The 24,888-nt window shown below is 35.1% G+C and overlaps 4 protein-coding genes and 1 pseudogene across 7 annotated transcripts; all 5 read left to right on the forward strand.

Moving 5' to 3' along the window:
• The first annotated feature begins 1,797 nt into the window (after positions 1–1,797).
• LOC125815618 (ribosome biogenesis protein WDR12 homolog) lies at positions 1,798–7,113 on the forward strand. 3 transcript variants are annotated; one of them, XM_049495134.1, is made up of 14 exons: positions 1,806–2,110; positions 2,642–2,742; positions 2,858–2,964; positions 3,435–3,470; positions 3,582–3,667; positions 4,094–4,161; positions 4,242–4,352; positions 4,452–4,574; positions 5,558–5,701; positions 6,111–6,219; positions 6,388–6,524; positions 6,621–6,656; positions 6,741–6,840; positions 7,031–7,113. In XM_049495134.1, exons 1-13 carry the CDS (start codon positions 1,939–1,941, stop codon positions 6,831–6,833), a joined length of 1,323 nt encoding a protein of 440 aa, XP_049351091.1. In that variant the 5' UTR covers positions 1,806–1,938; the 3' UTR covers positions 6,834–6,840; positions 7,031–7,113. The 3 variants fall into 3 exon arrangements, 1 of the variants encoding a protein (XP_049351091.1); XR_007442185.1 differs by lacking the exons at positions 6,621–6,656; positions 6,741–6,840; positions 7,031–7,113 and having other exon boundaries at positions 1,798–2,110; positions 5,558–6,006; positions 6,388–6,493; XR_007442184.1 differs by lacking the exons at positions 6,388–6,524; positions 6,621–6,656; positions 6,741–6,840; positions 7,031–7,113 and having other exon boundaries at positions 1,798–2,110; positions 5,558–6,019; positions 6,111–6,220.
• Positions 7,114–8,194: 1,081 nt separating this feature from the next.
• On the forward strand, positions 8,195–11,195 carry LOC125816094 (uncharacterized). Its single transcript, XM_049495688.1, has 5 exons — positions 8,195–8,531; positions 9,626–9,922; positions 10,207–10,425; positions 10,623–10,751; positions 10,951–11,195. The coding sequence occupies exons 1-5, from the start codon at positions 8,280–8,282 to the stop codon at positions 11,167–11,169; spliced, it is 1,116 nt and encodes a 371-aa protein (XP_049351645.1). The 5' UTR covers positions 8,195–8,279; the 3' UTR covers positions 11,170–11,195.
• Positions 11,196–12,495: 1,300 nt separating this feature from the next.
• Positions 12,496–14,502, forward strand: LOC125815112 (COBRA-like protein 1; annotated as a pseudogene).
• Positions 14,503–15,271: 769 nt separating this feature from the next.
• On the forward strand, positions 15,272–21,933 carry LOC125816598 (5'-methylthioadenosine/S-adenosylhomocysteine nucleosidase). Of its 2 annotated transcripts, none has more exons than XM_049496211.1 (8): positions 15,272–15,481; positions 15,587–15,650; positions 17,183–17,274; positions 18,991–19,097; positions 19,356–19,430; positions 19,821–19,895; positions 20,794–20,886; positions 21,377–21,933. In XM_049496211.1, exons 1-8 carry the CDS (start codon positions 15,376–15,378, stop codon positions 21,572–21,574), a joined length of 810 nt encoding a protein of 269 aa, XP_049352168.1. In that variant the 5' UTR covers positions 15,272–15,375; the 3' UTR covers positions 21,575–21,933. The 2 variants fall into 2 exon arrangements, with proteins under 2 accessions (XP_049352168.1, XP_049352169.1); XM_049496212.1 differs by having other exon boundaries at positions 15,283–15,481; positions 17,183–17,217.
• A 563-nt stretch (positions 21,934–22,496) lies between these two features.
• Positions 22,497–24,673, forward strand: LOC125816595 (type III polyketide synthase B). Its single transcript, XM_049496208.1, has 3 exons — positions 22,497–22,798; positions 23,349–23,940; positions 24,059–24,673. The coding sequence occupies exons 1-3, from the start codon at positions 22,621–22,623 to the stop codon at positions 24,438–24,440; spliced, it is 1,152 nt and encodes a 383-aa protein (XP_049352165.1). The 5' UTR covers positions 22,497–22,620; the 3' UTR covers positions 24,441–24,673.
• Positions 24,674–24,888: the final 215 nt, after the last annotated feature.

Raw genomic sequence — 24,888 nt, forward strand, 5'->3', positions numbered from 1 at the left:
TTTTTAAATGATGATTTAATGATATGATATATCAACTAGAATAGAAGGATAATTTTGAGATATTTAATTATTTTTTTTTGGATAAAAATAGTAATAATATTATTCACTTTCTAATTTTTTTCAAGAAAAAAATTATTGTAAGTATGAATTTCAAAATACATAATTGATTTTTATTGTAATAGTTAATTCACATTTAATGTTATTGATTCATTATAAAATTTATGATTAATTGATGTAAGTTAGTATTCATGAGTGTTTTGTATATAGGTTTTATTTTTGAATGTATGTGTTTTATAAGTATTCAAAATTGATGATATTATAATACGTTTTAAAGACTTATTTTTCATGACATAAAAAAATAAAAAGTTTAATTATATTAAAAGATTCAATAAGTATGAAGATTTATTCTTAATAAACTAGTATATATATTTAAAAATAATATGATCATTATTTTAGTTAAATCAGTTTAATGGATTAAATTAGTCTATTATTAAAAAAAAATACTTTAATGCCATGCCATGCCAACTAGGAGAGAGTGAGGCTTTTGAAGTGTCAAGTATATTTGGAGGAAAATTGTGATTGTTGAGTGATATTTTGGTCCTAAATGAAACATAAATGATATTTCATAGCAATTCCCTAAACTTGGGTGACCATTTAGGGAATTGACTCTTTTCTTCTTTCTTTAAAAAAATTACTAATTAAAAAAATAAATTAATTTATTTTAAAATTTTATTTGATATTACTTTTTAATCTCTTCATATTTATTGAATAAAGATTAAAATAGAAATTTACTATAATGACAATTATTTTAGTAAGCTCAAGTTCACAACAACCAAAACGGACCGGATGAAATAGTATAAAACTTTGTTTTGTTCCCCATTTGATGTTCTATGGCACGACTAATTCAAATTCACAGTGAGAGATTTCATTTTAAAGAGTAAAATTATTTCATGTGAAAGAAGTAATTAAAAATAAGAAAATATGTATTGCTCTATCACAATCTTTAACGATTGTGCTACTTATGATAAGTTTAAATAACAAGATTTGCAGCATAACTTATATCTTGTAACATGTATGTAAAAATTATTGAAAGTAAAATAACACTCATGTCTAAAAATAGTATCAATAAAATAATCTCAATATCATTTCACATAATACTATAATTATTTAGAGAGTCCTTATTATTATCTTAGTTGCTAGTTGCTACCACATAAAGTAAAATAAATTATAAATATTTCAAGAATTAAGGTAATATTATTGTGCCTAAAACTTAATTATAAGTATTATGAGTCTATTACTTAAATGACGATTGGATTTTTTAAAGTCACTTTAAAAAGTCATTTAATTATGCATATTTACATTCAAAGGATTACTCAATCGGTCAAATACACGTCTTACCGTCCAAATTATCAACCTTTGTTGCTATTTGCTTTTTCCAATACAATGTTTATTTTAATATATATTATGAAATTAACTAGCACAACCTTTGTACATCATAATTTTTATATATACTTTTTCATTCACAACTATGATTTTTTATTTTAGCTTATTATTATTAAAATTACTCATAGGAACAAATTAACCCAAACATAATAAGAACTTACATAAATATGTACACTTCTGATTTATCAACAAGGCAAAAGTATACACTATTTATATAATCCAATTGTGTATATATATAAATATATTATATGTAGATTAATCATGAACATGATATATATTCTCTTTTGTAAATTAGTGGGCCTAAAGAAATTGGGCTGTTGTCCATAATTGGAGTGGATAACGCGTTACATGAAGTCCAAACCCAAAAAGGCCCAACTCTGTTGTCAAAGTGTTCCACCCGCCAACTTCCTCAAACAAACAACGCCTTAAACCCTGCGAATTTGGCTGTGAACGTCTTCCTCATACTCTCTAAAACAGTATAGTAGTATTTTTTTTATGGCGGAAATGGATATTAATGGGCAAGTCGAAGAGGCTGCAAGGCGTGTACAGGTCCGGTTCGTAACGAAGTTGAAACCCCCATTTAAGGCCCCGCCTACTTCCATTGCTATTCCCTCCAACCTCACCCGATTGGGCCTCTCTTCCATTGTCAACAACCTCCTTAAAGCTGGTAACTTCTAGTTCTAACAGATTCTGCCTATTATTAGTTTTCTTATTTTTGTCAAGTGGAATGTAGATCATATAGCTAGCTGAACTAGTTTTTGACTTAGGCGTAGTTGATTGATTGGTTGTGTTATAAGTTTGAATTGTTGTGAAAATGGTTCACTTTTTGTCGTGGATAAATAATTATAATTGTAGATGATATGGTCGTTTATACTGAAGTAGATTTTTGTGGGTAATGATGAACTCATGCTAATTGTCAATTTGTCTTAATTGACTAGCTTACCTCATTTGACTAACATTGACAAGTTGAATAGATTGCTAGTTGTGGTCCGAGAGCTTTGTTATTATGGGTTAATGGTGCCATAATTGAGTTACTTCATCCTTAGAAATGACTATCAAAATGTTTGTGTCTTAATTTGAGTCATAGATAAAAGAGTCAGGTTTTATATTTAACTAAATAAAAGGACCTGTTCTCACCAATTCTGCTATTTGTGTTTTTACTAATATGCTTACCTGTTTTTCATTTGATTGTTATTAGGAAAGGATGATTGGAATCCCGAGCCTTTCGATTTTCTCATTGATGGAGAACTGGTTCGCATGTCACTTGAAGAGTTTCTCCTTGCCAAGGGCATTTCAGCTGTAAGTCTCTTTCCTGATATCACTACTTGACTGCTAGAATGAACAGTTATGTCTCTTCAGACCAACTCAAAAATCAAAGGTACTCATGGAGAACTGTTTTCTTTATCTTATACAGGAGAAAATATTAGAGATTGAGTACATTAGAGCTGTGGCTCCAAGAAAACAAGAAGAACCATCTTTGCATGACGACTGGGTCAGTGCAGTTGATGGTTCTAATTCTAAGTAAGCATGAGTGTGAAATTTGTTTTTCAAGAACCTTCAGTGTGATCCTTGTAATCTTTTCTGCCTTGTGTATCTTTCTTTGTTTGATATATTTAGGACTTGGTGTGTGTATGCTTCGCTTCTAAAGGAACTTCTGTATAAAAGAGAATATTGGATGATCCCGAAAAAAAATAGAGAGCCCTCATAATATAACTTAATGGACGGTTTCATGTCTTTGGCTATTGCATCTCTGTACCTTATACGTTGTGCATTCATTTCACTCATAGATATCTGTTACACACTAGATTACCGAGGACAATGTTGTTGATATTATTACATTGTGCTGCTTTTGTTCCAAGTGTTTTTGAGTTAATGTGCTTTTCCCCCCTAAAATATGGGATGGTGATAGTTAAGAATGTAATAATGGTCTTCTTTCCATACAATGAACTATTGCCTTAACTGACAATATGTGCATATTTGTGATCTGTCAGGTTTGTTTTGACTGGATGTTATGATGGCTTAGGAAGGTAATCCGCTGATTGTATATTCTTTTGCTAGTTGCATTTTTTGGTTCAGAACTCGGCTTTATTTATTTTTTCTGTTATTACATCAACCTAACATTTGATAGTGCTAAGCAGAATATGGAAGGCTGCCGGATCTTGTACACATCTATTGGAGGGCCATACTGGGGCAGTTACTTCTGTTTGTGTTGTCAACCCAAGAGGTATCAGAGGGAGATAGTTTCTCCTCGGTTGCTCGTTTTCTAGCATTATGCTTTACCGTCTGCTGCCATTATCATTTATCTGTGACACCAAAAGTTCATAGGTTACAGAGGGAGATAGTTTCTCCCCAGTTGCTTGTTTTCTAGCATTATGCTTTACCGTCTGCTGCCATTATCATTTATCTGTTCATACTCTCACATCACCTGCTTTTGATATTTGTTTTTTCGAATAATATTTCTTGTTGATATCCATTCGATTAACTAGCCATGCAATGCTGTAAATACACTGGATACCAAAAACTTTTACCAGCGTGAGAATCATGGGGACATATAATTTGAATTTCTCCTGGATGTTTACTTCTTTGTGTTTCATTTCTTCCTCAATTCTGTCTCTGTGTTTTTCATAGTTATACCTTTTATTTTCTTAAGTGGCTCAAGATGGTGCTGATCAAATAGTCGCTACGGCTTCCAAGGATAGGACACTGCGGCTCTGGAAGGTAACATGATGTGCCTGCAGTACTTATAACTCTGCCTAATTCGTGATCTTCCTCTAATTAGTATTTGTTTGGCTTAAAAGTTTGATGCAGATGAGCCTTCAGATCAGATAAATAGGATTAGAGCCTATAAAATTTTACATGGACATAATGCTTCTGTTCAAAGTGTTGCAGCAAATCCTGCTGGAGATATGGTCGTGCATCTCTTCACTTAATTGATCATTTGAAGCTTTTTAATTACGTATTTGATTATATGATGTTTACTGACTCCCTGTTTTTGTTGTGTTGGACAGGTGTGTTCAGGGTCCTGGGATTGCCAAATAGCTCTGTGGCAAGCAAGTGGCTCAGATACAGGTGATGTAGTTTCAGTGAAGAAAAGGAAGAAGGGTGCCGAAGAGGAGGATCCTCAAGTAGAAGTATGACCACATTTCTTCTAACTTGTCTAGGTTAAAGATAGAAAAATACATCTATTTCATGCCACATAGTGTTAGAAATCCATGACCTGTTTAATCGGATAATGTGTCTGTTCTAACTTCTACCTTATCCCAAAAAAAGGGTAATGTGTCTGTTCCCAAAACCAGTGAAAAAGAAGGAAAGAACAGTTTATGGCTGTTGTTACTATTTGATTTCGAAAACTTTCCAGTGCAAGGCATACACGTAATAAACAATCTACTTTTACTTTTTGGCAAAACTTCTTCTTCCCTGAACCCTACTTTGAATCCTTCTTCATCCTACCTCTCATATGCCATGCCCATCCAATTGTCCCACCCTTCTTCCTGCAGTTCCTCCAACTTTGTGTTGCTACTCCCTCCATTTAAAATTATGCCACATAGTTTGAACCAGCACGGAGTTTAAGAATAAAATGAAGATTTTTGGTACTTGTGGTCTAAAATATGCCATAACATTTGTGTGGCTGTAAAGATTTTGAAACTGGAGCTCGAAGGAGTAATTATTCTTCTTCCTTCCCCCTACCTGTCATCCCTATCTGTCCCGTAGATTCCTCCCTTGTTCCTTATCTACCACCTTGTTGCCATTATATTCTTCTCTTCAAAGTTGTTTCAGCAACAATTTTGTGCCAGTCCAACCTGTCTCTGACTTTCTATGTTGTATCTCATTGACAATTGATATTGATTAGCAAAATCGTTTGTCCCTTTTGATGAAAGACAAACAACCTTCTGATTTCCTTAAATGACAATGTTCATCAATGCAACTGAAGGACCAAACTAATGTTGAAATTGGTGTTTGAAATATGTCGGTCTTTGGCTCACTCTGAGTTGCTTGATCTTTGTTCTCTCTCTCTCTTCCTTTTTTATTGTTTTTTCTTTTCTTTTTAAAAGATTTTTTAATGATTGTTATCCTAATCTTGTAAATAATTTTCTATCACATCTTATGCTCACAGGAGGAGGCTAAATCTACACTTGTAGGACATTCACAATGTGTGTCTACCGTGGTGTGGCCACAAGATGAAGCAATATATTCAGCATCATGGGATCACTCTATTAGAAGATGGGATGTTGAGTTGGGCAAGGATTCATTGAGCCTGGTGACATGCCATCTCTTTTCTTCTGTTCTTCCAGTCACATCTTTACTGTCATGTGCATGTTTTCCTAAACTTACATACATATGGATTGGAGGGGGAGAAGTAAATATCAACTTGCTGAATATGAAATTATGAAAAAATTGTGGAAGGTGTAGCACTCAAATATGCCAATCCTAGTGATATTGCTTTCATTTTTTGTCAGAGATAACATTTCTCTTCAGCAGTTAACAATCATATTTTTAAAAATTACACCATCTTGAAAAAAAAGATACCTCCCCATCATGACAAGTAGCTGGGTTTGAACTTTGGTAATACCAAAATGTATAGTTCTTTTTTAAGTCTATTCTGTTGAGAGCTTGAAACTATATTTTCCTAAAAGTATATGGATAATGATCACCTTCCTCTTCAACAGTATTGCGACAAAGTCATTAATTGCCTTGATGTTGGAGGTGAAGGTTCTGCCCTCATTGCTGCTGGTGGTTCTGACCCCATTCTTAGGATATGGGATCCTCGCAAACCAGGTTTCTTTCTTTTTCTGTACAACTTGCAGAAGCACTTTTAAACATCCACTTGAACTTAAATTCCTTGTCTCTATGTGCTTAAATATCTTTTCTCTGTGTTTATTGTCCAAGTAACTGATGACCTTACATCACATATTGATATATACTCTTTCATTTACCACTTAACAGGTACTTCGGCTCCTGTCTATCAGTTCTCATCGCACAGTTCTTGGATATCCACCTGCAAGTGGCATGAAAAGTCACGGTTTCACTTGCTTTCTGCATCGTATGATGGAAAAGTAATGTTATGGGACTTGAGAACTGCGGTTAGTACTACACTTTTTACGTCTCTATTATTACTAGTATGACTTTTTATAAGCACTTACATTTTCTGTTCCTGGGTAAAACAATTTGTGTTGCAGTGGCCTCTTGCTGTCATTGACACTCACAATGACAAGGTACTAATTTTGCCTTCTAAGATTTGGTTTAAGAGTATTTGTTCTACTACATAGCATTTCCTAAACATGAGGTTGTCAATACAGGTACTGTGTGCGGATTGGTGGAAAGGTGAAAGTGTAGTTAGTGGTGGGGCTGACTCGAAACTTTGCATCTCTTCTGATGTTTGTGTGTTGTGATGTAGAGGTAAATTACTCTCTTTTCGGTGGAGTAGAATAGGTTATTTGAAAAAGGATTAGAGCTCATGATACATTTGGTTTTTTATCGCAGACTAATGGCTGATGTGTTTTACTAACCAACATATTTGAAGCACTCGATCCCTTGATTGAAATGATGGTAGCTGCGACAATTGTTCACTTGGCTAATTTTCTTTCAGGATTGATCTCCCCTCCCCTGTAGCAGAGGCGACTGTGCTCCATAAGAATGATGCGATTTTGCTAATAGAATTCATTGGGTCAAAGCTGAAGTTGTGATAATTTACTTAAGAAAACAATTTTGTCTGTGCTAACTAGAAATGGTTTGTATCATATATTCCTGTGAGTTAAGAGTGAATTGAAGCTGTATTCCTTGGATGTACTTCTTTCTTTTATTACGATATATTTACCCTCAAGCAAATTGGTCAAGAGTTAGCATTTTTAACCATTGAACTATCCTATTGGGGAACACTGATTTCATGTGTTATTGAGCAACTGCAAGTTATCATCAAGGAATGTGACGAGTTGATTGACCTCCTTGTTTCTTAATTAAAGATTTCATGTTCGAACAGAAACATTTAAGTAATATTAATAATTTTTTGCTGTGAAAATGGAAGACAAAATCACAATTAAGTTGTATGTTCACAAAGCACGTGTTAAAATTTTCCGGTACAAATACGCGAAGCATCGATCCATTATTCTTAGCGTGTCCAACTCGAAAGCGTTGAAGCCACAAAAACGAAGCCCATCGAATCCAAAACAGCATCTCACCCGGCCCACTAAACTCTAAGCCTGGCCCATGAAAAACCAAATTACGTGTACACTATGGTATACGTGCCCCGTAAAAATTGGACACGCGTCACATATTAAAGGACCCAACTCGAGACAAACAGTAAGCAAAAAAAAAAAAGTTTCAAATCCCATGAGGTCACAAAGACTTCGTACAATTGCCCACCCTAACCGCCCCATCTGTCCCAACCACACAATATAACATTTTTTCCTGAAAATTATATAAAGAAAATATATATATCTGAACTTGGTATAAATTATTAATGTTTTTTTGTGAAAATTATTTAAAGAAAATATATATATATCTGAACTTGATATAAATTATTAGTTTCATAAACGATTGACAATCTTAGAAATACTTTTTAGTGGATTTGACTATTCTTAAATACACATCCATAAGCAAAATATCAAATGATCTCAAACTCGGATAAAAGTGAGCAAAGTGCTTATTTTTAACCTACACTGAACATAAGGTGTCCTTTTCTGACATCGTTTTCTCTAGAACTCTCTTTCAAAAGAAGTAGAACACATAAGTCATACTAATATACATTGATTTGAGACACACCTTTTTTGGAAGAGAAGAGAAAAGAAAGTTGATCACGAGGAGAAAGTGAGTTGTGTTGACAAGGAATTAAATTAAAAATGGAGAAAAATGAAGTTATGAAGACGAAAAGTAGTGAGAGTCAGGTGATGGACGGTTCAGATATAATGAAGTTAGTTGGAAATGAGGCTGTGTTTAGTAACTTTGTAGATCATAAGTTTCAAGAACTTGACATAGACAAAGACGGTAAACTTTCAGTTAAGGAGTTACAACCTGCTGTTGCTGATATTGGTGTTGCCCTTGGTTTACCTCCTCAAGGTTCTTCCCCTGAATCTGATCATATCTACTCTGAGGTACTCTCATTTCTCACTTCATAAATGCCATAAAAACTTGTCTGCACCCCATGTTTATGGAGTAGTATTAAATAAATGTATCCGGTCCACCAAAACTTAAACAAATACGAAGAAATTAACTAGGAGTAACATTTTTTTTTTTTGAACCTGATCTCGCGTAATTTTCATCCACTTCATTGATGCTGGTTCATATTCTTAAACAAATCTACACATGTATTCTGGTTAATTATGGGTTGAAATTGTAAATGCAAATTGTAAAAATGGTACCGGTATGGGGCCATAAGAGGCCAGATGTTTAATGATTACAGAGTGCTTGAGATGAGACAGCAACTCAACTGATATGTGATCTCATTTGTTTGACTCTCAAGTTTCAAACTCATGATATGGATGCGGTTCCATTTGCACGCACTAAAGTATTTTTAAGGCATAGTACATAGATAAGATATTTTAATTTGGCCAAAACTATCAAATAAACACTTTAAACTTTGAAAATGCACATCTAGATACTTTGACTTGATTTAAGTTGGCCTATAAATACCACCCAACTTTGAGAATGCACTTCTAGAATGCAGCCCCTTGAAGGTGTCTAGATGTGTATTTTCAAAGTTAAGGTATTTGTGAGACGAACCTATGTCAAGTGGAAGTGTTCAAAAAAAAATTACACCATCTATAGATAACATAAAATCCTAGTTGAAAATAATAAATCTTCAAAATAATTATCTACATCTTTTGATGAACTTTTGGGGGTCTGTCTGTACTGTTTTTTGTTTTTTGTCCCCCTCCTTTTTTCCTTATCCATTTGGAATCACTATTGAAGAAGTGATGGAGATTGCCTAGAAATGTTTTTTTTTTAACTTTAATTTTTGACTCTGCTGAAAATGGTGAGAACTTTTTTTTTTTTTTTGAAAATGGTGAGATGGACAGACAAAATTTGGTTAATTCTAATTTTTAAAGATTGTTCTTAGAGGCAGCAATCATACTTTTTATGGACGGTTGCCTGTAAAAGTTCTTTACATTGTATAGAAGTTAAATTCTTCTCTAAATCGAGAAATATTTTGTTACTCCTTTTTATTAGTGAACTTGTTGTGACTTAGGTTCTTCAAGAATTCACACATGGAAAGCAAGAGAAAGTAAGCAAGACTGAGTTTAAAGAGGTTCTTTCAGATATTTTACTAGGCATGGCTGCTGGTCTAAAGCGAGATCCTATTGTACTCCTTCGTATGGATGGTGAAGATCTTCTTGAGTTCGTTAAAAGTCCTGCATTCGAACCAGAGATGCTTTCTCTGTACTCTGAGTTAGAATTGCCTGATGGATCCCTCAAAGATTACATCATCAAGGCTTTTGAGAAGCTTACAGTGGATCAAGGGATGCCTCCTGCATCAGACTCATGGGTAGTTCATTTATTCTCTTTAACGGCTTAACATTCATGTCTAGCTAGAATTTTTACACTATCAAATTACAAAAAATTGGTTACTTGCAAAACATGACAAATTAACGGTTACAAGTATAGTCTTTTAAATTGTCAGTGTATATAGAGGCTAATATGTGATTGCTCACTGATTCATACATTTGTTGCTTACTAGCCCGTGTAACTTCTTCATTACACATTTATATTTATGATGAGTTATTTGCTAATTACTAGAGCATATTACTCTGTTGTTATCTTGTTGTGTAGGTAATGACTAATGTGGTGGAGCCAGTAGTTGAGTCCTGCATTGGAGTATCTAATGAGCAACCTGTTACACAAGAGACATTTTTGGCTGAATTTAAGAAAGTTGCTGAGAGTGCTGCTCAACGTCTCAAGGAGCAGCCTGTCATTGTTGCTCACAGCGAGAACACATTTGATGGAAGTGGAATTAAAAGACTATTGTCTAACAAGTTTGAATTGGATAAGGTATGTACATATATCCGTGGTGTTCTCTTCTGGACTTAATAATATATAGTAACATATCATACTACAAGAAATGAAACTTTGTAGGGACTAAAGTCATACAAGAAGTGGAAAAGTTGCCACAGAAGACTTTTCCTAGTGGTCTGAGGGTCGTCATATTCTTGCATCTCTTGTTATTTAGTTGTTTATCTATGGTGCAGACGCTGGATTCTGCCTTAAAGACTATACCCAGAGATCGCCATGGGAAAATGTCAAAGGAATACCTACGAGTTGCACTTGATGTTCTTGCACCATCAGCTGGTTTACCTCCCATTGGTGCTGTCGACCAGGTATTTGTCAACTAAGGTTCAACTTATATGCACTAACAATATCAGCGTCTTAAACATATTGTAGCCAATAGTCCACCTTAATTTTCAAGTTACTAATCTTATCAGTGTAGAAGTTAAACTCATCAACTAATAGATGACATTTTTGCTTAATTAAAAGCTGGTCTTGTGTATGATATAGTTGTATCCCTCGTGTTTGCAGATGGATAAGGTCATACAAGAAGTCTGTAAGATGTTGGATGCCGACGATGGGAAGATGGTTAAAGAGGAAGAGTTCAAGAAGTTGTTGACTGAAATACTGGGCAGCATGATGCTGCAATTAGAAGGGAATCCAGTTTCGGTGTCCACAAACTCTGTTGTGCACGAGCCTCTTGCTTCTTCCTCTACGCTCTTGCAGCCTCCATCTATTTCTGAGATGTAACTGATCTTATGAAACTAGACAGAAAAGGAATAACAGGGGATGTATGATGTAAATTTCTGTTAAAATTAAAGGCTGAGAGATACTGCAGCATACATTTCAGCAATTAATAGTGTCATATTACTTGAATTGAATCAGTGTCTGTTTAAATAACTTAATCATCAACTATGGCAAGTGTAATTTAGTGAGTGTAACCATATTCAAATAAAATCATGAGCATAGACTATCATCATATTTACTAGTTCCTTTGTCCCGATTTATGTGAAAGATTTTTACTGGACACAGAGTTCAAGAGAAATGAAGACTTCTAAAACTTGTGGTTTAAAATAAATCGTAGAAATTCTTCTAACTATAAATCATTTCAGTAAGGGTAAAATAACAAGTTTGAAGTTAAATTGTTACTAGATATTGAAAAATGTCATTCTTTCTGATATGCTACTAAAATAATTTTCAATCAAATATAAAGGTGCAAGCACATGCCAAGGTGTATTCATGAGATGGTGAAGCTTAAAAAACTCAGCTAAATTGCGACTGTTCAGAATGTTGTATGATGTTGCACTTCTGATTTTGACAGGATGGATTATGTCCTCCACCTTTAACCAGAGGTCTGGATTTTACATGTGGTGTGAATTCAGACGAGTCCGCCAGTGGTTTCCAATACCAAATGCATAAAGCCAAAAAAAATAGGAATGTGGAATTTTGACAATCATGATCAAAACAATTTTAGGTTCCAAGATCAAGATTCTAGTTTTGTCTGCAAGTGTGAGGTCATTTTGTGACTCATACATGAATAATAAAATCTTGATGCAGAAGTAAGTCAACTATGTGATTAGAGTTGACATTTGGAGGATAAGTAATGAACTTTGAATTTTCCAATCTATCAAAGATGTAAGCTTTTCATGTTTAAGTCATAAAAAAACTTGTTTTCCTCAAAATCTCAACGAAAGAAAAGTTTAGTTTATTAATTTTCTCTAACAGAAAGTAGCTAATACTGGAACTTCTGGAATGATTACTCATGCTTTATTTACCTTTCTTGCATATTGCATGTTTGCCTCCATAACTAAAGGATGTTGGAAAGGACAAAAACTCCTCCTGAAGATTTCTTTTATTGGTTAAATATATAAAAAACATGACTTAGTAGTTAGTAGAGTATCTGAGAAAAAGTTCTTTTTGTCCTATTTGATTCTGTGTTGATATTTCCAATGGTCTTTTGCTTTGTTACAACCAAACATTGTGGATTTAGTTCTAAGATGGAATGAATAAAAGTTTGTCTCATTCTACTTCTGAAGAACTATATCTCTGTTCCAAATTGTACTTTCAGAAAGGATCATGGACTTGATCAGTGGACCTGGATGTTTTCCCTTGATGTTGGTATTGATAATTACTATGTTCAATCTTTCAGGCAAACACCCTTTTCCTATTTTCGTCATTTTTGCTTCTGTTTTGGAAATAGTAAATACCTTAGCCACTTGTTCTTCTGTTAAGTTGGGTGCTTTTAATTTCAGATTGCTATGATCCTCTGGATCCTATTGGAAATATATCGGTTACGTATGACATTGTTAGATGGACAGAAGATGGTTACCAGGTAAGAAAAAACAACTCTTAGAATTGCCTCCATATTGAGTAGGACCCAACATCTATTTTCTTAACACGATATCAGTCATTACCCACGCTCCAGTTACCAGGCCTGGATGTGCATTTGGGAGGGGAGGGTGAAGTTTTTGATGTTAAGTCCAAAGTTCATTTTCTTAGTAATTTCATTGAGGCCAAAGTTTATATTTATCCATCAGTTTAATATTAGTAGTTTTTTGCTCTCTAACTTGACTATAGTGCTTCAGGCAAGGATAACCATTCAAAACTACTACAAGTATAGACACATCGAGAAACTGGGCTGGCAACTAGGGTGGACATGGGCAGCTAATGAGGTTATTTGGTCAATGTCTGGGTCTTTCGCCACTCAACAAGGAAATTGTTCAGCCTTCAAGTCTGAAATTCCACATTGTTGCAAGAAAAATCCTATTATAGTCGACCTCGCGCCAGAAGCTCCACCAGAGAAAAGATTAGATGGTTGTTGTCATGGTGGACTTCTTGCTGCCTCAGCTATCAATCCTTCCAAATCTAGTGCATCCTTTGAGATGAAAGTTGGAAACATAAGGGGGAATTATACAACTCACAAGCCTCTAAATCCCACTCTAATGGCTCCAGGACCTGGTTATACTTGTGATGAATTTATTGACACAGATCCAACAACATCTTTGGTTATAGAAGGACAAAGACAAGAACAAGTAATCAGTAAGTATTCTGTTTTGAATTTATACTACTAATGTTGAGTTAATATCCTTATGTGTTCTTCCTTAAGTGCCTCATTTTTTAAGTGTTCACCATAAAATAGTAGATTGGATATTAAATCCCTTTTGTTCAGGGACATGGAAATCAACATGCACCTACTCAACTTTCTTGGCCAACAACTCGCCAACCTGTTGTGTTTCTCTTTCAACATTTTACAATCCTGAGGTGACACCATGCAATTTGTGTAGCTGTGGATGTAAATTAGCTGACAATGAGGCAAAATCATGCATTGGGTTGGTAACTAGGCAAAACAGCCTTTTAATAGGATGAAATACTTCAATTTTGCCCATTTTTGCATAGGGTGCTGATTTTGTTGTGGTTTATATACATGGAACAGACAAAGTTCATAATCACCATATGAGCGCGAGCTACTTCAGTGTACTGATCATATGTGTCCACTTCGGGTTCACTGGCACATTAAGAAGAACTACAGGAATTATTGGAGGGTGAAACTCACTGTTTCCAATTACAACTTAGGTAAAAACTATTCGAATTGGAATTTGGTAGTCCAACATCTTGGTTTTAGCCAGCAGGCAACTGTCTTCAGCTTCAACAATACAATGCTCTCTACCGTTGGTGTCCCAGGTATTTGGTCTACATTAAAGTCACGCTACAGTAATTGAACTTTACCAAGTATATATGACAGTAAAATCAAAAATAATTATTGATGTTAATGCAGATGAAGTTGCACTCTTTTGGGGCTTAGATTTCTACAACGACGCTTTGTTGCAAGCTGAAGAGAAGCAAGTGGGATCTGTGACTACAGAGATACTTTTACTCAAGGACATGACCTCATTTACACTCAGTAATGGATGGGCATTTCCAAGGAGAATATATTTCAATGGTGAGAACTGTGAAATGCCTCTTCCACAGACTTTCCCTATGCTTCCAAATGGTAGCTCAAGGGAAAAACCTTGTAATAGTCATCTTTCTGTTCTACTACTGTCGATATATTTGACTTATAAAACACTTAATTTCTGGTCATAAATCAAGATTTTGCATCTTTCACCTCATGAGAATCAACTTTATTGATCCTATTCGATATGCCGAAGGTGAGAAATCATCAATAATGCAGCTTCCTTGGTTTAAAAGACGGAACTCTAGTGAAGAGTCATTTCATTTTTTGGCTCATGAGTACATTCCAAAAATATGGACCATGGTAACATTATTGGGTCGAGACCTTTGGCATATGATTAACTTGTACATGCTTCCTCACAATTGTATGCAAGCATACAAATGAAAAAACAAAAAAAGGGGCTGGGAGGAGGAGAATAGCATTGGTTTGTAATTAATAACTTTCGAAAGATGAAAAATATAGTATAAAGTAGAGTGATTTCAAGCATATTATAATATTCAAGAGTTAAGCAAAAATGTGGCATGAAATGAGCCGAATGATGTATTATTCTTATTTTGTCTGAAATATTTATGTATTGTTTGGTTTATTTAAAAAATTTGTATAGATTACATAGTTTATAAGTACAAACCTTAAATATTTTTATTTCTTTCAAAAGATTCTTTCACATTTATCAACCGTTATAAATGAGTATTGGGGAAAAAGTTTAATATATCCCTTGTTATAAAAGTGATTCATATATTTGAGCCATTTTTATAAGGTTACGACTTACGACCGTATGAGTATATGTGAGGCACAAAATTGGGGTATATTAGGAATAACAACTTGCCTAATTAATTGGAATTTGGGTCGGGTCGGTGCGACACACGGGCCGGTTGAACAACATTATCAATCAAGCTGTTAATAGCTCTCCAATAATAGACTGTACAAGTTACCACTTCGATTCTCAATTTCTCAATCACAGGAGTTGAAATCGAAAAAAGTTTTCAAAGGAATTAACTGTAAAAATGGCTCCTCCTCATGGAGATAAGTCAGCAAAAGTCAAGGAGGAGGCCGCCGCCGCCGTTTCCTCAGTCGATAACCGCCCTATCTCCACCATCCTCTTCATCGTTGGTACTTTTTTTTTCTTTTCAAAAAGACCTTTCTCTGTTTGCTTTTTACTTGTGATTGCTCCGTTTATTATGAAATAGTGTTGACGGAAAAATAATTCATCTTCAGCTATGCAAACAGAGGCGTTACCTCTTGTTAAGAAGTTCCAGCTTACTGAGGACCTCAATTCCGTGTAAGCTCCATCTTTTCTTATTTTGAGGCTTTTACTACTCAGAATTGAAGAGATTATGTACAAAATCACAACTAAAAAAGTTAGAAATTCTCTCCTTTTTTTGCTTTTCCGCTTACTTTTCGGATATTAGTTCTCTTGTACCGAAAGATCAAGAATAAGAGGACTAAATACATCTAAGTTTAGTTGTGAGTCTGGAAATAACTTTTTCCTTTTTGAAATATAAGCTACATATTTAAATAAATCACAATTTCATAGCTAAAATATTCATTAAAAATGTTGAAATATGTAAGCAAAGGTAAAAAAGAATTTGACTTTATCTTTCGAAATAGAGTGATGAGTGTCTTCGAGATTATCAAACTAGACATGTGAAGATAACCAAAAACTACGAGTAGAAGAAATGAAATAGTAGTTATTAGATAAGTTTTGAGGTGGTAAATATTTTAGATGCTAGAGCTCTGACCAGCAAGAATGTGTAAGCCGTGTATTTGTGTACCTTATATAAATGCTATTTTACTTGATCAACTTTGTCATTTAGGTAATTGGAGTTTTAAGCTTTATACATATATGATTGGTCCATAAGAGTGAGTCATACTTTGGCCTGCTTTTTTCAAAAGAAACTATCTAAAAGCCCCTATGGCTTGCTTCTTCAAAACTTGATTGTTAGGATTCGGAGTGAAATCAATTCTTAAAAATGTTGGATTGCAAATGAAGCTACAACCCCTTGAGGAAGCAAGAGCTGATTAGAGAGATTTTACTATGCATTTCTTTTTCTAACAGTGTTATTAGCATCTTATATAGGGTTCAAAGCATGTTATTCAATACTGAATAGGATTAATTCTAAAAAGAAATAAAGAAGATTATAGCATATGACAAAAAATTGGAGTAATTTGCAAATAAAATATCCATAATATGTATATTATTGATGACAACAAATGTTGCAGTGTTTACCTGTTGTGGATGTGGTATTAGGTTGCTTGTTAAACAAATTAGCAAGATTATGATACGTTGCATATGTATTGCTCCCTCCGTCCCATTTTATGTGACACCCTTTCCTTTTTAGTCCTTTCAAAAAATAATGTCACCTTATTATACTTAGAAACAATGTAACTTTGAAATTCCCCTTTTAACCGTGATGAAATAATTTACAGGCACACAAATATCTAACAATCTAAGGATTGTTGAGACTACAAATTTCAAAAGTCTTCCTTCTCTTCTTAAACACCGTGCCAAGTCAAAACAGCACCATAAAATGGGACGGAGGGAGTAATACTTATTCAAACTGAAAATATTGAGGATGATTCACATGATTTAGAAAAAAGAATGATATCCTATTCGAAAATGAATTTTGTAAGAGTTGTTGCCTTGTTGGATTCTTTCAAAAGACCTGGGAATTTTATTATAATGATGACCAGGAACCCCTAAATTTTGCCTCAACTGTAGTTTGTAATTATTTATGCAGTAAATTTTTACCATGCTTGGGGGTTTGTTCTGTTGTCTCTTCTTGGATCTAATATCTGATGTGCCCAATGCAGGTTCCCGAAGGGAGTCCCTTGGGTGCGGTTCTATGGTAATTACAAGGGTCTTGCCATTAATATTGTTTGTCCTGGAAAAGACCCAGCATTGGGTAGGGTATTTTGATCTTGATAATTTTTACTTTGCTGGTTACATCTTATGAATGTGGCTGCTTATATTACCAATGCATGAGCATATTGTTTCCACATTTGAGATAGAAAATTATATTATCAGTAACAATCCTTCTTTTCCTTCGAAGTATTAGCAGATTGTGTATTGCCTCATTTAGTGGTAGGACATAGTTTCACCAACCAGTTCTTCAACCTGCGAATGGGGAGTTTTATGTTGGACCCTCTCATTTTCTACGTGGGGTATGTCTCCTATTAGTCCAATCAGTAAGTACATTGAAGTCCAATCAGTAAGTACATTGAGTTTTATGTTGGACCCTCTCATTTTCTATAGGTACATTTTTTTCTAAAAAAATTTGGGGGATTAAAGTAAGGAAAGTTGTATTATTCACAAACTCAGCAGTGTGGGATTGTTGTGAACTACAAAACAGGCTAGGCTATCCCTGTTACTAATGTAGGTGCCTATGAAATCCAAAAACTCACATAACTTCACAAACTGAAAATATACCCAAGAACTGAAGCATTTAAGCAAATTATTAAAAGCCCTCAATCTATGAAGAGGATTATATTTTGCTTCAATGAAACTAGTTATTCTCTCCTTCAAAGAGTCCAAACAGTAAAACAGGGATACTGAACCTGTAGACCTTTTGGTCCTGCATCGCTTAGAAGGCCTATCATACATGGGTTGGTGTCTAAGCTAGCTTACGGTTTCTGCCCATATCAATTCAACTGAGGACCTGGTATCTCTCACAAACACATGGACTAGATCACTCTGCCATTGGAAAAAAATTACACAGACATATATTTGATCTCAAGTGGGATTCGAGCCCTAGTTTTCAATTATTATTGTCCGCTTCACTGACTTCTAGGCCACACCTTGGATTCTTGGCATCATCCAATGCAACTCAAAAGTATCCAAAATCATTAATCATCTTCCTTGCTTTTCCATGATGCAAAATTGAGTTGTTAAAATCTTCACTATCCATCAGACTTGAATGGTATCTACACAGATGAAGCCCCAGAAAGGTGTGGTTAGCAACTTAGCATCTTCACTATCCAAACACCACGGTTATGAAAAAAAGACATGCTTCATGCATAGTAATCCATCCAAAACAGGTTACTATTGTAAGGGCCCTATTCTTCCAAAATTCTTCCACGGTCATACCTTATCAGCTCTCCTAGAGTGGATCATATGATCAGATCTACCTGCTTCACAGCACCGTTCCTCCAGTGTTTTCAGTAATGAAATCTGTCTTTTAAGCTTCTAACAATTTCTCTAAAGGTGGTATTCGAACTCCATTGCCTTCGCGTCGGGTTATGGTGGCTTCTACATGTGCGGTGAAGATCTGGAAATTCATCCTTGAGAGGCATGTGGCCTAGCTAGTCTTCCTGGGTCAAAGGATGAAATTGCATTTCCAAGATCAAGGCTGTAATTTAGAGTTAATGAGTGCATATATGGGTGTAACCATTTGCAGAGGGAAGTAGCTAGTAGTAGTCTTAGAGCCTGGTCTTCTACTCTGAAACCTTCCTCTTGCTTGAAGGAAAATAACTTTGCCAAACAACTAAAGTATCTGATGCTCTAAATAGTTTGATGTTTTCTCTTGCACTGTGTGTCTTCGTATATCTCAAATATTTTATATGCATCAAATCTAGTGGTGTCCTAAAGCTTGTCGAACTGGCTTATGAATGGTCTAACACAGGGGTTGATGGTGTGGGCACGGTTTCTGCATCTCTTGTGACATATGCTTCTGTCCAAGCATTACAGCCAGACCTCATCATAAATGCTGGCACAGCAGGTGGATTTGGGGTATGATTTGTGTTTATAGATTCTGATATAATCTTCCTTTTCCTCTTTCCCTGATACTTCCTCTTCCCCTGTTATTTCTCTCATCTCTCTTATTGAGCGCCAATAAGATTAATTGTCAGAGGAAAAGGGACAACCTTGTTGGAACAGGAAGATTTTGTGACAGATTAATTGAAATTTTTGTTCCTGTGATTCCTCTATGTTGAGCAAACATAAATTTTTCTTTGGATATGTTATTTTTGACACGTTAACTTATTTCAGGCCAAAGGTGCTTCAATAGGAGATGTTTTTATTTCATCAGAAGTTGCTTTCCATGACAGAAGAATACCAATCCCGGTAATATTCATTTTCCATCCTCGCATCATGTCTTTTGAATTCTATTGTTGTTAAGAAACACATGGAATGTGGGAAACTGGATCAAAGCTGACACTAGGTTGACAAACCATTTGCCTCTGCCTTTGCCTCTATACCTCTAACAAGAGATCACAATTCCTGTTATTGTTGTGGCTAAACTTCTACAGTTTATATCATTTCCGGTATATTTACTAGACTTGGTGCTTCAACTGTTTTAAGGACACAGTGATCAATAATCTAGTGAAAGAAGTCCCTGGTTATTTACTGCAAACCTCAATTTGTTGATTCACCTACTTTATGATTTGGATAGTTTTTTGCGGATTTTATGGGCAGCTAAGCTGAAGGTCTCTGGGTGCGCTCATATATATGTAGGTATTTGATATATATGGAGTTGGTTCGCGGAAGGCTCTTGCCACACCCAATCTTCTGAAGGAGCTTAACTTGAAGGTAAATACTGTTCACCTGTGCATATAAAAGATCCAAATTGATTAGCTCATGGCTCACATGCTTTGATATCTATTCTTGCCTATGGCTGGTGAATATACTTTTTTTGATTGTGGTTTTAGCTTCTTCATCATTGAATTAACATTTTGTGGGTTCAGATTGTCCTTTCATTGTCATTTTGTCAAGTTGGATTTGGGCATTTGTGTCATTTTCCAAACTAATTTTGGTTTGTTATATGAAATCTTAACATCCATTCCTCTCCATTTTGATTCATATGAAATCTTCCTTTCTCGGATTGGTGAGTGATTATCTTAATGTGAATAATGGTGCTGATGTTATATCAGATACGATCTTCTACTATATCAGTAAGTGTTTCTATAGTCCACTTTGTGCCGGTACCTGTACACTATCTGCTATATTCTTTCTGAATATGATACTTGAGTATAGACAATCTTGATAAGTCTTACCAACTTAAGATGTGGTCTTTTTGAGAATCAGAAGCAACATAGATGTGGTAACTTTTAACGCAGTGATGTCTACCAGTTTTACATTTACCTAAAGGATATATTTTAGCAATATCTGTGATTAGGGTATTCGAATGCCCATGAGTCGGCATGTGAAAATGGGATTCTTCCTGAAAGAGTGTATTAATGATCTAGATGTTATCTGATGTGCTTGAGAACCATGTAAGACTTACATGCCTTTTTTGTCAAACTTGTTAATGTTCATGTGTATACTTGCTTCCACAATAACATCTGATTGTTTCCTGACTAGCTTACAGCGCACATGTACTTGGAAAGTCATTAGGTCTTACTTTGGTATATTCTAATAGCAAAAAGCTTTGTCCTGATTAAAAAAGACATTGAATTAATTTGTCATGAAACTTCTCTCCTCATTACAGGTTGGCAAGCTGTCTACTGGTGACTCTCTAGATATGTCTCCAATGGATGAAGCATCTATCATTGCAAATGACGCAACAATTAAAGACATGGAGGTAACGTCTAAATGTCTAAGTTTAGTATGATGGCTTTTGTGAAGACTTGGAGAGATTAGTCCCCTGCACTGCACATTCCGTAGTCCCCTGTAGAGATTGGTCAAATAGTATTATTCTGGCCATCAACATGTTTTTCCAGGTTGTCCTTTAGCTCCACATACTTCATCGATTATATGAACACTAGTCGTCTAAGATATTTAATATCTTAAAGTTCACCATTTTAATAATAAAACATTAAATTGTTCCCTCCCAGGCATGATTGATGGTACTGCTAGGATGATATTTGAAAACCTAATTCAAGACTGAAATTGTGCCAAGTGTTCAATGTAGCTTCCGTTTTTCCCCTCTAATTCAAGACTTAAATCGTGCCAAGTGTTCCATGTACTTCCGTTTTTTTTCCTAATCACTGTGCTCATTTAGCCTTGCTCTCTCTTGTTAGGATATGCATTTTCAGTCCTTTTTCTAATCCAATGTGTTTTTTGGGTTTTAGGGAGCAGCTGTAGCTTATGTTGCAGATCTGTTGAAAGTTCCTGCCATTTTTCTGAAAGCTGTGACAGACATTGTGGATGGTGATAAACCAACACCGGAAGAGTTTTTGGAAAATCTGGCGGCAGTAACCGCTGCACTTGATCGAACTGCCACCCAAGTTGTTGATTACATCAGTGGAAAATGCTTACTGGAACTGTGATCTAATCTTATTTCATCCCGTGCATGCTTCAGTGGGAAGAACATATGACATTTGTGTCTAGGCAATTATTAGACTTCTGGGCAGTGAGAATGTTACTTCCTTCGAACTGCATACTGAGTCACCATTGGCTCTATTTTTATTATTATGATAAATCAGTGTATCAAGATGTCAATCTGAAATTTTATGTGGGTTTGATATGTCCACCTACGAGGCTCGCCTTCGGCTTTTGTCTCAGTAGGTGTACAATTCATCGGCCCACATTGTTCCAGCTATTTTCTCTAAACATAGCTGATATTCTGTAACCGTTGTAAAACCAATGAATGTGTTTTAAGATTTATGGAAATTTTAGTCGGGGAAGAGAGTGATGTTCCTATATACTAGTTGGGAAATTATCTGCAAAGCACTTGAACAACGTTTAAGCTCCTGAGGTTCAAAGTTGGGTGGAAACCTCCATTTGCTCTTTCCGAGTGATCATGAGATTGTTTAATGTTTCTAATTAGATACATTGATTTTAATTCTCGACTTTAGTATCACAATTAATGATCTTGTATCATTATTAATGGCTTAGTAAGAGCGGGTGAGCTATTACCGATGATGGCTTATGAGTAGGGCAAAAGTCCCAACTCATAAAAATGCTTAGACTGTACATTACGTAAGGGAATTATTTATTTGTGTATTTGTTCTTGCAGTAACTGATTCATTCTGCTCAAGGTTGTATCTTGAACTTCTTCTAACCAGAATGCCACCAACCACGTATCAAGATTTAACATTACTAAATTGAGATGGAACTTTTGGACTTGTCAAAATCATGAACATCTTGTTCCTCAACTAATTCCATAAACTCTATAGTCAACAATATTTGAGCCCCTCTACAGTTTGATGATATATCTAAAACCTTTATTCAGCTTAAGTAATCATTCAGTACGTGTTATAAATAGAAAGTTGTGCAACTTCAAAAGGGCAAGTATTGAGTAACATAAACTATTTAGTACGTGTTATCTATAAACAGAAAGTTGTGCAGGTTCAAAGGAGCAAGCAGTGAGTAAATGGGGAGAATGGAGAAAATGGAAGGAAGGAATGAAATTAACTTCGGAAACGCTACCATTCTTGCTCTGGGCAAAGCTTTCCCTCATCAGCTTGTTATGCAAGAGTTTTTGGTTGATGGCTATTTCAAAAATACCAACTGTGATGATCCAGAACTCAAGCAGAGGCTCACTCGACTCTGTAATATTTTACTTTCTTTTCACTCTTTTAACCGTAAACGTCAAACTAAATTGATTAGGAACGGACAATAGCAGCTGTAAGACATTGTTTGGCGCTCCATTTGAATGTTTTTTTCGTTATATTATCTTGGGTAATCCTCTTCTCGTGAGCTAGCTTTTGAGGTTAGCTAGGTACAATGTTCATTTTCTTAACATGACATAAGAGGGAGACTCATGAGTCATTCATGCTTCTTGTTTTACCAATATTAATCCCCCGATGTCCACTTCTAGGGAACATTGATTGAGAGAATGTGTTGATGTCTCGTATCAGACAATTTTCATCTCATGATCGAACTTTTGAGATTAAGTTAGAAGTCCAATGCCCATTTTCAGTGTCTTCACGCTACCTAACTAAACATAGTTGACATATTTTATAGATACGCTATGTTCATGAACTCGTTGTAAGTTGTAACAATGAACTAGTAAGTGCAATACAAACTGATTTTAGATCCTGAATTTGCCTCTTGAGCGGATTTAATTAATCTTGTTTTTTGTTTCCTTTAACTTTGCAGGCAAGACAACTACAGTGAAAACGCGGTACGTGGTAATGTCAGAGGAGATCCTAAAGAAATATCCTGAACTAGCTGTTGAAGGTCTTCCAACAGTAAAACAAAGATTAGACATCTGCAATGCAGCAGTTACAGAAATGGCAATTGAAGCCTCACAATCTTGTATTAAGAAATGGGGAAGGCCAATTTCAGACATTACACATGTAGTCTATGTTTCGTCAAGTGAAGCTAGATTACCAGGAGGTGATCTTTACTTAGCCAAAGGACTCGGTTTAAGCCCGGAAACTAAACGTGTTATGTTGTATTTTGCTGGTTGTTCTGGTGGTGTCGCGGGCCTTCGTGTTGCTAAGGACATTGCTGAGAATAATCCAGGTAGCAGAGTCCTGTTAGCTACTTCTGAGACTACTATAATTGGGTTCAAACCACCTAGTGTTGATAGGCCATATGATTTAGTTGGTGTGGCTCTTTTTGGTGATGGTGCTGGAGCTATGATAATCGGGTCTAACCCGATTCGAGATATCGAAAGACCTCTTTTTGAATTGCATACTGCTATTCAGCATTTCTTGCCTGATACAGAAAAGATCATTGATGGCAGGTAATGTTGGGGTCAAAATGGATTAAATCAATAAACGAGTATATTTTTAGTTCTGATATAATCAAACCTGTTTAAACTTGGACAGATAGATTGATTTTTGCCACATCTAAATTTGCAGGCTTACTGAAGAGGGAATTAGCTTCAAGCTAGAAAGAGAACTACCTCAGATTATTGAAGATAATATTGAGGGTTTCTGTGACAAGTTAATAAGTATTTCTGGAATTAATGATAGAGAATACAACAAATTATTTTGGGCAGTTCATCCAGGTGGTCCTGCTATTTTAAACAGGCTAGAAAAAAAACTAGATTTGTCTCCTGAGAAATTGAGTGCTAGCAGAAGGGCTTTGGCAGATTATGGAAATGCAAGTAGCAATACAATTGTGTATGTGCTGGAATACATGTTGGAGGACAAAAAAGACATCACTGATTGGGGATTGATTCTGGCATTTGGTCCTGGGATTACATTTGAGGGAATTCTTACAAAGAATCTCACTGTTTGAATTCGTGCGTCACTGACCCTCAGAAATTTTTCGATAAATCGAAAAAATAAACGAAAAAGAATCTGACTATTTGAATATGTTAAAAGAATACTCGATGCAAGTCCTATTGTTGAACCTTTTTTTTTTGTTGTCTACTATATAACATAATTTGATTAAGAGCAATGAAGTTTGTCATAATAATCTAAATTAGATTGTTTATCGATAATTAATTAGTATTCCTTCTGGTGTTTTATTTTTCTTTTTATTCTGTTTTAACAAGTGTCGCTTTCTATATTTTATAACGATTTATTTTTATTTTACCTGACATGTTCAATACCACAAGATTTAAATTAGGTGACGTGATGTTATAAAAGTTCTTTTAAACCATTCGTGTATAGAAGTAAATTAGAAGCAATGCAATAGTATGAAAAATGAGCAGCGCATAAGACAAATAAAATAATCTTTATTT

Source organism: Solanum verrucosum, unplaced genomic scaffold, assembly GCF_900185275.1.
Source record: "Solanum verrucosum unplaced genomic scaffold, falcon-dt-bn FXZP01000261.1, whole genome shotgun sequence".
NCBI classification, from domain to species: Eukaryota; Viridiplantae; Streptophyta; class Magnoliopsida; order Solanales; family Solanaceae; genus Solanum; species Solanum verrucosum.

Excerpts from the sequence above, each read along its gene's own strand:
- LOC125815618 (XM_049495134.1), top strand. The coding sequence starts at position 1,939 with ATGGCGGAAATGGATATTAATGGGCAAGTCGAAGAGGCTGCAAGGCGT. Across the intron at positions 3,668-4,093 it reads TTGTGTTGTCAACCCAAGAG|TGGCTCAAGATGGTGCTGAT; the intron begins GTATCAGAGGGA and ends TATTTTCTTAAG. Across the intron at positions 6,657-6,740 it reads TTGACACTCACAATGACAAG|GTACTGTGTGCGGATTGGTG; the intron begins GTACTAATTTTG and ends TTGTCAATACAG.
- LOC125816094 (XM_049495688.1), top strand. The coding sequence starts at position 8,280 with ATGGAGAAAAATGAAGTTATGAAGACGAAAAGTAGTGAGAGTCAGGTG. Across the intron at positions 9,923-10,206 it reads CTCCTGCATCAGACTCATGG|GTAATGACTAATGTGGTGGA; the intron begins GTAGTTCATTTA and ends CTTGTTGTGTAG. Across the intron at positions 10,752-10,950 it reads CCATTGGTGCTGTCGACCAG|ATGGATAAGGTCATACAAGA; the intron begins GTATTTGTCAAC and ends TCGTGTTTGCAG.
- LOC125816598 (XM_049496211.1), top strand. The coding sequence starts at position 15,376 with ATGGCTCCTCCTCATGGAGATAAGTCAGCAAAAGTCAAGGAGGAGGCC. Across the intron at positions 15,482-15,586 it reads CACCATCCTCTTCATCGTTG|CTATGCAAACAGAGGCGTTA; the intron begins GTACTTTTTTTT and ends ATTCATCTTCAG. Across the intron at positions 19,431-19,820 it reads ACAGAAGAATACCAATCCCG|GTATTTGATATATATGGAGT; the intron begins GTAATATTCATT and ends ATATATATGTAG.
- LOC125816595 (XM_049496208.1), top strand. The coding sequence starts at position 22,621 with ATGGGGAGAATGGAGAAAATGGAAGGAAGGAATGAAATTAACTTCGGA. Across the intron at positions 22,799-23,348 it reads GCAGAGGCTCACTCGACTCT|GCAAGACAACTACAGTGAAA; the intron begins GTAATATTTTAC and ends TTAACTTTGCAG. Across the intron at positions 23,941-24,058 it reads GAAAAGATCATTGATGGCAG|GCTTACTGAAGAGGGAATTA; the intron begins GTAATGTTGGGG and ends CTAAATTTGCAG.